Source organism: Epinephelus fuscoguttatus, linkage group LG18 (genome assembly GCF_011397635.1).
Source record: "Epinephelus fuscoguttatus linkage group LG18, E.fuscoguttatus.final_Chr_v1".
NCBI lineage: Eukaryota > Metazoa > Chordata > Actinopteri > Perciformes > Serranidae > Epinephelus > Epinephelus fuscoguttatus.
In genome coordinates this window covers 39,231,437-39,243,698 of record NC_064769.1, presented here as the reverse complement: position 1 = coordinate 39,243,698, position 12,262 = coordinate 39,231,437, and the positions used below count along the sequence as shown (strand labels likewise).

The 12,262-nt window shown below is 41.5% G+C and overlaps 1 protein-coding gene across 3 annotated transcripts in view; it reads right to left on the bottom strand.

Annotated features, from left to right (window-relative positions):
* The window catches only part of ppp3ccb (protein phosphatase 3, catalytic subunit, gamma isozyme, b), a 44,527-nt gene that overhangs the window by 16,608 nt on the left and 15,657 nt on the right, over window positions 1-12,262 (bottom strand). For all 3 annotated transcript variants that reach the window (XM_049603830.1, XM_049603831.1, XM_049603829.1), the window contains exons 2-9: window positions 10,298-10,495; window positions 9,338-9,462; window positions 5,473-5,584; window positions 5,187-5,332; window positions 4,427-4,566; window positions 1,739-1,816; window positions 430-524; window positions 175-300 (exon numbers count right to left, since the gene is read on the bottom strand). In XM_049603830.1, the coding sequence (XP_049459787.1) occupies window positions 175-300; window positions 430-524; window positions 1,739-1,816; window positions 4,427-4,566; window positions 5,187-5,332; window positions 5,473-5,584; window positions 9,338-9,462; window positions 10,298-10,495 (1,020 nt within the window). The remainder of the gene's footprint in view (window positions 1-174; window positions 301-429; window positions 525-1,738; window positions 1,817-4,426; window positions 4,567-5,186; window positions 5,333-5,472; window positions 5,585-9,337; window positions 9,463-10,297; window positions 10,496-12,262) is intronic.

Here is a 12,262-nt window from a genome sequence, read left to right as displayed (position 1 = left end):
TTTTTTTTGGGTAATTCCTGCTGTAATAACTCTGCAGCCCTGACACACAGTCCTCACCTCCACACACACACACACACACACACACACACACACACACAGTCCTCACCTCCACACACACACACACACACACACACACACACACACACAATCACAGACTCTGATCTGCTGTCTCACCTTTCTCTCCGACGAAGGGCAGAGACCAGGTGAAGACGTCCATGAAGTTGGGCAGCCAGTAGGGGTGAGGGGAGCAGTTAAACTGCCGGATGTTCATCACATTATTCTCATATTTCAGCACCGCCGCTGAGGACAAAACACCCAACACACACACGTTAACATTTTCTACTGCATGATGCACTTCCTGTCTCCTGTTGCCAGGGCTTCAAGGTTTTTTAACCTGTTGCCATGGTTTCCGTCCTTCAATTCTCTTACCTTTGTTATTGTACACATCCAGGTAGTTAGGAGCAGAGAAGATCGTAATTAAAGAAGGGAAGCCTGTCGTCTGACTTTTCCTGTACATTCGATACCTGACAGACAGAAAAACAAACTGTTGGAGGATTCACAGACAAATATAAACATAAAGAGATAAGATGAGATAAAGACTAGGTGAAATAAAATAAAGATAAACAAGTAAAATAATGTAAAGATAAGGATAATAACAAAATTAAAAAACAAGATAAAATGTAATACGGTAAGAAAAAAGAACATAAGATAAAGTGAAATAAAATAAAGAAGAAAAAGACATAATAGAGATAAACAAAATACAAATTAAAATTATGTAAATTAAGATAAGGATAAAGGAAAGATGAAATAGAGTAAATAAAGAGAAGGAAAAAGAAAAGATAAAATTTAATAAATTAAGATAAGGAAAAATTAAAGATAAAATAAAATAAATTAAGATAAGGAAAAATAAAAGATAAAATAAATTAAGATAAGGATAAAGAAAAGATAAAATGAAATTAATTAAGATAAGGATACAGGAAAGATGAAATAAAGTAAATTAAGATAAGAAAAAATAAAAGATAAAAGGAAAAATAAAAGATAAAATAAAATAAATTAAGATAAGATAAGGATAAAGGAAAGACAAAATAAAATAAATGAAGATAAGGAAAAATAAAAGATAAAATAAAATAAATTAAGATAAGGATAAAGGAAAGACAAAATAAAATAAATGAAGATAAGGAAAAATAAAAGATAAAATAAAATAAATTAAGATAAGGATAAAGGAAAGACAAAATAAAATAAATGAAGATAAGGAAAAATAAAAGATCAAATAAAATAAATTAAGATAAAGAAAAATAAAAAAAATCAAATAAAATAAATTAAGATAAGGATAAAGGAAAGATGAAATAAAGTAAATAAAGAAAAGGAAAAATAAAAGATAAAATTTGATAAATCAAGATAAGGAAAAATAAAAGATCAAATAAAATAAATTAAGATCAGGAAAAATAAAAGATCAAATAAAATAAATTAAAAGAGGAGATAAAAAGAGGATAAAGTAAAATAAGATAAGGATAAAGAAAGCTATATATAATGCAGTATATATAAGTAAACATACTATACAGTCATATAGTAAGTAAAAATACACTGTATACTTGCTGTTTAGAGCATAACTTTATGGTAAAATATAGAATATAATGAGACAAATATTAATAGGGATGTACAATAGCATAAAATATATAAACAATAATTAGAGTATAGTGGTAATATGTGGTAAAGTGTACTGCAGAAAATCACTTACCCTGCATCCTGAGCTTCATGTGCTCGTATTACAGACAACAGGTTATTGTTCATCAGGAAGTCACATACTGCTGGGTAACTGAAACCACAGAAGAAGAAGAGTCACACTGCTGGGTAACTGAAACCACAAAAGAAGAGGAGTCACACACTGCTGGGTAACTGAAACCACAGAAGAAGAAGAGTCACACTGCTGGGTAACTAAAACCACAGAAGAAGAGGAGTCACACTGCTGGGTAACTAAAACCACAGAAGAAGAAGAAGAGTCACACTGCTGGGTAACTGAAACCACAAAAGAAGAGGAGTCACACTGCTGGGTAACTAAAACCACAGAAGAAGAAGAGTCACACACTGCTGGGTAACTGAAACCACAGAAGAAGAAGAGTCACACACTGCTGGGTAACTGAAACCACAGAAGAAGAGGAGTCACACTGCTGGGTAACTGAAACCACAGAAGAAGAAGAGTCACGCTGCTGGGTAACTGAAACCACAGAAGAACAAACACCAGCAGATGATGATGATGATGAGATGCCAGCTTGACAAACAGAGACAGGATGACAGCTTCATTTTTATTGCCCAAATGTTGAGGCAGGATGTCTCCTCCTGCAGCTCGGCTGTCTCTCTGTCACCTCGGTTGCCATGACAGCTGAGCAGGCTGCTTGAACTCGAGTATAACAAGAGATGCTGAAGGCGCTAAAATTAGAGATCAATTAAGGTCGAGGCTGTCGACACAGGAGGTTACATGTGATCGTCACAGAGCGGACGATTCACTTCAGTGATAGACTGATTCTGTTTGGAGAGACTTTTTGACTGAGTCCATCAGTACGCAGGTGTTTCTTCTTCTGTGGTGGTTTCAGTTAAACATACGTGACGCTACGTCTTGAAAAGCTCTGATTCAAGTGAACAAAGCCTCACTTCAGTTCATTCAGTTGGCAGCTCTGATTGTTTCTGTGTCTGTACGAAGGTTTTGGTTTTTAGTGTGACATCAACGTTCGTCTGTCCGCCATTTTGTTCCAGACTGAAACATCTCAACAACGACTGAATGGGTTGTGATAAAAAGTGTTTCATCATTCATGTTCCCATCAGGATGAATCGTAATAACTTCCTCTGACGTGTCACCTAGCGCCATCACCAGGTCAACAAATCAACCTTTTCAACTCTGCAACACAAACGGCCCTCCAGTGCCTACGTTGGTGTTTGTTTATCGTGATGTCAAAGAAATGACATCTTCAAATGCTTCATATCCCTAAAATCTACACAACCAAGCCATGTTTGCACAGCGCATAAGGTAACACAAGTTACTGATGGGGCAGACAGAGTCTTTGTTAGCTTTCTGCTGCAAACAGAATGAATGCTCTCGCTATTTTGGATCTTATTTTAAATCTATATAAACTGTCTGTTTTTAAAGGGTTAATGTGTCCTGTACTTTGGTTTATGACCAAACACCTGCAGAACTAACCACATTCCCATCAGCCTCGGTGTGTACTGATAATTAGCTAATGTTAGCATGCTAATAGGCTAATCTAAAGGCCCTGACACACCAAGCCGACGGTCAGCCGTCGACCAAAGTCGGGCCATCGGTGAGCGTCTGTCGGCCTAGTTTTTGCAGTGTGTCCCGCACCGTCGGCACTTCAGCGTTGGCGGCTTTTCGGCCGATTGAGCATGTTGAATCAATGGCGGAGCTTGTCGGTGAGAGAGATCACTCTGATTGGCTGTTCAGGTTTTATTTCCTCGCCCCTGTAGCGAGTGAATCTGCCTGTAGTGAAACCGGGGCTAACCGGTGCTTCCTCCTCAGGCTCCACTTCACTCAGCTGCCCCACAGACCCGCTGCTTCTTCACACTTTAACCTGAATAACAAACCGGAGCTAGCTGGGAGCGGCTAGCGGAGCGTTAGCCGCAGCATGACCGGAGGGAAGCAGCCAGTTAGCCTCCGCTAGTCTCTGAGCTAGCCCCGGCTCTCCGTTTGCATCCAACCGGAGCACCGAGCCCTGGTTTGTTATTCAGGTTAAAGTGGGAAGAAGCAGCGGGTTTATCGGGCAGCTGAGTGAAGTGGAGCCTGAGGAGGAAACACCGGGACCGTCTGGATGTAATAGTCCGTGGAGGTGCTGCGGTGCTCGGCTGCACAGATAGGAAACCCCTCGGCTGACAGGATGTACCACTCTCTCACTCCGCTCTCTCTCACGCAGGCGCAGAACGTACGTGCTACTTGGCCGTCGGATGTAGTCCGTGTAGTGTGTTCAAATGCAACTGACACAGGGCGACGTGAGGCGACGTAGACGACGCAACAGTTGGCTTTCGTCGCCGCTAGTTCTTTGATGTCGGTTTGGTGTGTCTGTCTGTACCATGAGGAGGCTGTGCTCACTGACACCTCTATTAGAGACACAGTGGATCATTTAAACATCCTGCTACTGAAACAAACCGCAGCAGTTGTCCCCGCACTGTGACCTCCATGTAGTGTCAACAAATTCAGTCCAAATATTAAGACAGAGCAGAGAATGCTAATATTTATTTTCAGTATCTGTCTGACAGCGGATTTAAGCGGCGCTCACTTATCCAGAGATAAGCCATTGTTTGTAAAAGCTTTAATCAGCTCAGATTAACAGACCAAGCTGCTTTCTGTCTCTTTTTTTTTTTTTTTAAAATGTGGAAACGTGCAGCAGCAGCAGCGGGGAGAGTCGGACAGATGTCCTACCTGTAGAAATAAGAGCAGCCTCTCACACTGTTGTGGCAGAAGTGTTCCTGGGTCTTTTCTGAGCCGTAGTCCTCCCCTGGGTCCGACCACAGCAGGTCACACATCGGCCCGAACGCCGGAGGTTCTTTAAACCGGTCCAGCTTGACACACACAGAGACACAGTTTAAACTAATGACACACAGTTCAAACATCTCCAGGGACTTCCATATTTACTGATAAATAACACAAATGACAGCAGCGACTCTTCAGCATTTTTGTTTGTTTCATTAATGTTTTAAATGTTTGAGTTTTGAGTTGCTTTGAACAGAACAATGTGGCTGATACATCACGTCAGTTTCAGACAGGTAGCTGGTGAACACCTCCGTAGATGTGGCGGGTAAATCACAGACAGATGGAGGACAGGGTGGTTTAACTTTTACACATCATATAATTATCTGAGAAGCCAACGTTAGCTCGGTGGCTTCAGGTCAGAGCCGTCAGCAGGACCAGGTGTCGTCACTCTGATGTCAAAATAATTGGGGATGTACTGATAGTAAAAGTCTGAACTGATACGGAGGTTTAAAATAAGAATTTGCTGATACACACGTTTTGTTGTTTGTTCTCTTTTGTGCCACAGAAACAAAGATGTCTTCATTACAAAAAAATAACTGATCGGTTACAAAAAAGTCAATAAAGTGTTGTTGTTATAAAGTTAAGATTAAATTAAATTAAGTTAAATATTGACCCTACAGGAAACATCAGCAGGAAACTGTCTGTTTACCTTCCGTATGTCATCCAGGCAGGTGACTTCAGGGCTCAGACCTCCGTGCACACAGAGGAACTGCTGGTTGAGGAGCGCCGCCAGAGGCAGGCAGTCAAACGCATCCATGCAGGCGTCATATACACGCTCGGAGTACTTTATTTTACCTGCAGAACACACACACACACGTTAAACACAGCACTTCCTGTCAGACCTGCAGTAACGGACACAGTGAGGTCATCAGTTTGCTCATGGCGGAGACGTCTGAAGACAAACAGACAACAGGAGCGTCGGGAAGAGGACTCACACTCCTGTTTGAAGGTGAAGTACTCTGTGAGATGCCGGCACTCGTGGTTGCCTCTGAGGAGGAAGAGGGTGTTGGGGTGGTTGATCTTCAGAGCCCACAGGTACAGTACGCACTGCAGGGAGACACAGGGGAGGGAAGGGTTAACACGACACTCAAGCCCCAAACTCAACCATCTGCTGTCAGATATGAAACTAAACATGATCTGATTTTTATTTTTGTGCACAAACCCAAAATTCAATGCTCTATCAGGCTGGAGGTGCTGTTAGAGAGCGTCACTGGAGGCATCGTGTTCACAGTGTCATGACGGAGACACTACAACTGAACGTTCTGCATCGTTTTACAAGGATCTGTCCACATGAACACCCAAAAAGATAAATATGGAGACTACGGCTGTGTACTGGCAACAATCTGCTGATTGGACACATATCAGTGGTTATGACTCAATATACTGCGATACTGTAAGCAAGGTGATATATTTTTTAAATCCCATTTAAGAACTACAATCACAGCCTCGCGCCCACCAGTCAGGTTTCTCTGACAGTTTTCATGTTCTCTTTGGTTTCTTCATAAGACAAGACGAACCAGGTCGCAGTGACCTTGACCTTTGACCACCAAATTCCCATCAGTGTGTTGTTGAGTACAAGTGAACCTTTGTGCCAAAATTCCCTCAAGGTGTTCTTGAGACGGAAGAGGTCACAGCAACCTTGACCTTTGACCACAAAATTCTAATCAGTTTATTCTTCAGTCCAAGTGGATGTTTGGGCCAAATTTAAAAAGATTCCCTTCAGGTGTTCTTGAGTTACTGCATTCAAGAGAACAAGAAGGTCACAGCGACCTTTGACCTGTGATCACCAAAATCAAAACTGTTCATCATTGAGTCTAAGTGGACATTTGTGCCAAATTTGAAGAAATTTCCTGAGGTATTCTTGAGATATCACGCTCACAAGAATGAGCAAGATGAGGTCACACAGACCTTGACCTTTGACCTCCAAACTCTAATCAATTAATCATGGAGTCAAAGCGAATGTTTGTGCCAAATTTGAAGAAATTTCCTGAGGTATTCTTGAGATATCACGCTCACAAGAATGAGAAAGATGAGGTCACACAGACCTTGACCTTTGACCTATGACCACCAAAAACCAATCATTTCATCGGAATTTGAAGAAACTCCTGAGGTGTTCTTGAGATGCTGCGTGGGAGCATGGGACTGACGTATGGACAACCTGAAAACATAATGCCTCCAGCCACAGCTACCATCGGTGCAATGGCATAAAAACAAAGTCTGAAATGAACCGTGGACTTGTGACACTGCTATAATAAACTATTTATATTTGACAAAAATCAACAACAATAAAAAAAACTTAAACTATACAAACTGCTGACTTGTTTGAATTTGTCCCAACAGGAACATTAAAGGGTTTGACAGTGTGACTTTGGGTAAAAACAGGCAGAGTTTCCACTGATTAACTTCTAATGTTATTAAGTCAAAGTTTGCCAGTCATGAGGGACTGATTAGTGACGGAGCGCTCTCTGGAGACAGAGACAGAGACAACAAATACAGAGGCATGAAGAAAAGTGAAGATCACAAGAAGCAGAACTGAGGTTTCATGAATTTCTCTCACATTTACACCAAAACAATTATTTGTTGGTTGAACTTCACAGTGAAAATGTGGAGTTTATAGAAGCTATCAGAAAACAGAGAAGCTGGTGAGTTACTGTTTTATATGTTACCACAAGAAATGTGGCTCTCAGAGGATGTTAAAACGTTGGACCAGGTAATCCAGACGTCACGTACGAAGGACAGAATCAACTTGTAAATGTGAGTTTGTTATCACTGAAGGAGCTTCTGCACGACTGAATGTGACGCATGTCGTACTTTAACTTCCAAACAAACCCACTCCTTTCAGCTGCCACTCAACCAGTTCGTGTTTTTGTTCTGAATCAAACCACCTGTTTCATTTTTCTTTTCTGAAGGCGTCGACGAGGAGCCAGATCTCACCAGCTGTTCATCCAAACTAAACAGACCTGATCACACACCGACAGGAAGACAAACACTGTATCCTGGAGAAATATCATCGGCTCAGTGTGGGTTTACCTCCGTATCAAAACCTTTACAGACGAAGTGAAACCTGAGGTTTCAGACGCATTTATGCCAGATGTTGAAAAGGTGTAAATATGTGTGTTTCTTAAAGACAAAAATATAAGTCTTTGTGTGTGGGAGGAACATGCAGGTCTTTAGTCCTGTTACAGAAATCAGCTCTCCGTGACAGCTTCAGTTATTTCACTACATCTGAACATAAGCTGCCTTTCCACAAAACTTTTTTTGAGCATCTAGTACCCTTAGTACTGTTATCTGTACAGACGTGTACCTAACAGGGATGGGCATTTTAAGTAACTCCAATAATTGAGCACTCGCATTAAATTACTATAGGGTACTTGAGTACTTGCAGAAAAATCTAATTTAAGAATCCGAATGTAAACTGGCAGCACAGTGGTGCAATAGTTAGCACTGCCGTCTCAGAGAGTTTGCATGTTCTCCCCGTGTCAGTGTGGGTTTCCTCCAGGTGCTCCAAGGCATAAAAAACTTATTGTGTTAGTCCGACTTAAACCAAATTTTTAAAATCCCTGTAAACATGTTAGTTTGACTGAAATCATACTAAATTGAATTTCTCACAGTCTGACAATGTGACTGACTGTTGAGTTCCTCCTGCATGTATACAGTCAGTCAGACCCAAACTGGCCGAGGCGCTCTGAGCATGCTCCACAGTTTCCGCCCCGGGCTTTGACCCGGAAGTCCAATAGCATTAAATGTGTAAGAGAAGAAGAAGCCGGTAACAACATGGAGAAATCTCCATCCAGAGCCGTGACTTTTTGGACGGACCAAATGTACAGAGCTGTAAAGTTGTCCACCATGGTAGCAGTTAGCTGCTAGCTAACCGTAGCTAACTTGTTTGTCCATTGTTTGGTCTGTGACGTAATAGGTCAACAGGAAAAAGGTCCAATACTAACAAGCTGAAAGGGGGCATATCTCCACCTATCGTAGAGGAGTCGCACATACTTGGCTCAATAAATGGATTCCCCTCCCGTGCTTGTATACTGGGACAAGGACAGTAGGCCAGTTAGATGTCCTCGTCCAGCTGGGACTGTAGCTCCACTTCACTGTGACTGGAAACGGACTGAGTCAGAGTCACCGGTTAAAGAGGCTGTAAGTGAGCAGTAGAAACACTAATTCAAGTATCTGGTAAACAGCACTGATATTTGATTTTGTGACTCTGATCCAGGTCTGTGCTGAGTCCTGAAGTGGAACATGACAGTGAGAGCAGTGACACGCAGCCATCAGGTAGTCTGAGGCTGGAGAACATGTCTTTCTGGAGATAAATGACTTCTAAATTAATCTGGTTCAATGGAGCATCTGCTACTCTAAAATGTATCTGACCCTGATTCTGACTGCGTCTGTCAGACTGCGGCCCGACACTGTTCCAAGATATCTCCACTCATCCCAACGAGGAAGCATGACAGCAGCCAATGAAAATGTCACGCCGTCCGCAGCTACACGACAAGACTCCCTCCAGAAAACACACTCAGTCCTTCCCTCGGTTTGTTTTAGAAATGGGACACAGACTGAGCCTGGAGGCAACATGCGAGGCCTGTGTGTGCACATACACTTGTGTGTGTGTGTGTGTGTGTGTGTGTGTGTGTGTGTGTGGGTGTGGGTGGGGCACAGAGGAGGCAGACAGTGTGCCTTTCATTTCCTACGACTATTTAAAGAAGCTCTGCTAAGCCGAATCCGAGCAACAGGCCGCCGCTCCAAATGTCAGCTGAAATGGCAGAAACACAAACATGTGAGCGGGCGGGTGTCGCCTACCTCGATGCTGAAGTACCCTCGGTCCACGTAGTCTCCCAGGAACAAGTAGCGGGTGCTGCTGGGGGATCCGCCCACCTCGAACAGCTTCATCAGGTCAAAGAACTGCCCGTGGACGTCCCCACACACTGGACACACACACAAACACATGTCAGGTTACTATCAAAGGAGGTGTAATGCGTCTTTCTACATGTTAGTCCGTCCCTAAACACTGTCTGACTGTGTAGGGGTAGGGGGCATAACGAGGGGTAGTGGGTATGAAACTAGCCCTTCTGAGCGAGGGATTTCAGATGCTGACTTGCCAGCGAGGGGTAGACGTCGCCATGGCTACCACCGAGCAAGAGACGGGGAAAAAGTTCATACATAGCTAACGTTACCATCGTCAGGTTGCTTGTTAGCTAGCTAGCTAGCTCGCACTATCTGGTGTCTGTCATCTGTCCTGTTCTGCAAAATTGTCTGAATTTTCACATTACGATAACACGCCAGCTAGCATAACTATGCTGCCTTGTAATGTTAGCTGGTTAGCTAGCTAGCAGAAGTCCCCTGTCGTCTGTCGTCTGAGGTCTCTCTTGTAAAAGAGATTTTCAGTCTCAGTGGGACTGCCTGGTGAAATAAAGGTAATAAAATACATAAAATATATAAAAAAAAAAATGTTTGGAGTTTTTTCCTAAAGTGATTATTCAGCTGTCAGAAGAGCTGCTGATTAATTTCCTGTCAGTCTGTTTATTGGATCACTGAAGAAAAATTATGAATTCTTTTTTCAGACATTAGGAAAGAAAAACATGGAGATATGGAAACAATAAGTAGTGACGGTGCAGGAGGAGATAAAAATAGTCGGAGGGCAGGAGGGTGGAGAGCTGGATACCTCAGCTGAGCCACATGTCAGGGGGGCAGCTGTGGAACTAGACCCAGAGTCTGGCTCTGGGGGGAAACCCTGAGACCAGGACGTAAAGGTGTTGTTACCTGTGATGGGAGCCTCCACCTCCAGCATGCATTTCTCCTGGCGCAGGATGCCGGCTCCCTCGTTGATGATCCGTAGAGCCGTCTCCTCCTCCAGCCGGCCCTCCTTCACCAGATGGGCCTTCAGCACCTCCACGCTGGGCCTCCCGTCCACATACAGGTCTTTGACCGACAGGCGTGTACCGGGAGGATATGGCACCGCTACAACACACGCAGGAGACAGATGGGGAGAGTGAGATACACACTGACGTCAGCACACACGCTGTAACACACACACTGAAAGGCTGCTCCGGTTTCTACAGTCGACTATTGTTAAAGCTTTAAAAACACAGGAGACGTTCCCAACAAGGACACAGAGACACAGAGCACGCTCTGTAGCAACAAACTGATCGTGGTTCAGTCCGTCTGCTCTGTGGACAGAGTTCAGCCTCCTGCCCAGAAGCCAAACAGAGGATCAGGCCTGCAGCTAATTAATTACTTTCACTATCGATTCATCTGTTCGGTTATTTTTTTTAATCAGCAGAAACATTGTCTGGACTTCAACTCAACTCAGAACATATTTTTTACAAGCCTGCTATCATTACACAAATATTCTCTTGGATAATTTATTAATCACTTGGTGTATTTACTTCAGGGCTCGTTTATTTTCCCTTTACCTACAAAAAAAGATATGGAAATAGATGCAAATTGAATTTTCGTCTATTAAAATGTTTTGAATTTTCATCAACACCTTTTGAAATTTGGTTGACGAAAATGTTTTGAATCTTCTTCAACTAAAACATTTTGAATTTTCACTGACTTAAATGTTTTGAATTTTCATTGACTTAAAAAGTTTTGAATCTTCTTCGATTAAAACATTTTGAATTTTCATTGACTTAAATGTTTTGAATTTTTGTTGACTTAAAAAAGTTTTGAATCTTCTTCAACTAAAACATTTTGAATTTTCATTGACTTAAAAAGTTTTGAATCTTCTTCGATTAAAACATTTTGAATTTTCGTTGACTTAAAAAAGTTTTGAATCTTCTTCAACTAAAACAATTTGAATTTTCGTTGACTTAAATGTTTTGAATTTTTGTTGACTTAAAAAAGTTTTGAATCTTCTTCAACTAAAACATTTTGAATTTTCGTTGACTTAAATGTTTTGAATTTTTGTTGACTTAAAAAAGTTTTGAATCTTCTTCAACTAAAACATTTTGAATTTACATTGGCCTAATTTTTTTGAATTTTTGTTGACTTAAAAAGTTTAGAATGTTCTTCAACTAAAACATTTTGATTTTTCTTCGACTAAAGCATTTGGAATTTCGTCGACTAAAATGTTTTGAATTTTTGTCAATTAAAATATTTGGAATTTTTGTAAACTAGAACGTCTTGAATTTTTATTGACAAAAACATTTTGAATTTTCTTCGACTAAAACGGTTTAAATTTTTGTGGACTACAGCTATGAAAGACAAAAAAAATGACTACAAAAAAACTAGCAATCATTTTCGTCTCAAGATCAAGACTAAATCTAAAACAGCTGCAAAAATGTACTCTGCACATATGATGATGATGATGATGATGCTCTATAGCTAGTCACTATAAGTGATGTGAAGGCAGGGTTAGCTTTAATAGAAAGGTGCTTGGTGTTACTGCTTGTCCAGAGGCCAAAAGGTGAGCCACAGTCAGCTGTACGGGGACGGTAACAGTAAAACACAACACGTCTCTTTGAAAGTTTTTTTGTGAGATTTACTTGCTGTTCTTCCATTGTCATAAACTGATTTTTTTTTTTTTTTTTTTGCTTTGGACTGTTGGTCTGAAAAACCAGACGTCGTCACCTTTTGCTCCAGGTGACAGTGGGCGGTGATTTTCACTGTTTTCTTACCAAACAATGAATCAACACAACCTGATCACTGTAGTCGTGGCTGTGATGTCACCAGAGCAACAGTCTGTGAGTCCACACTGACTTTAAACTGATGTGTTTAACAGAC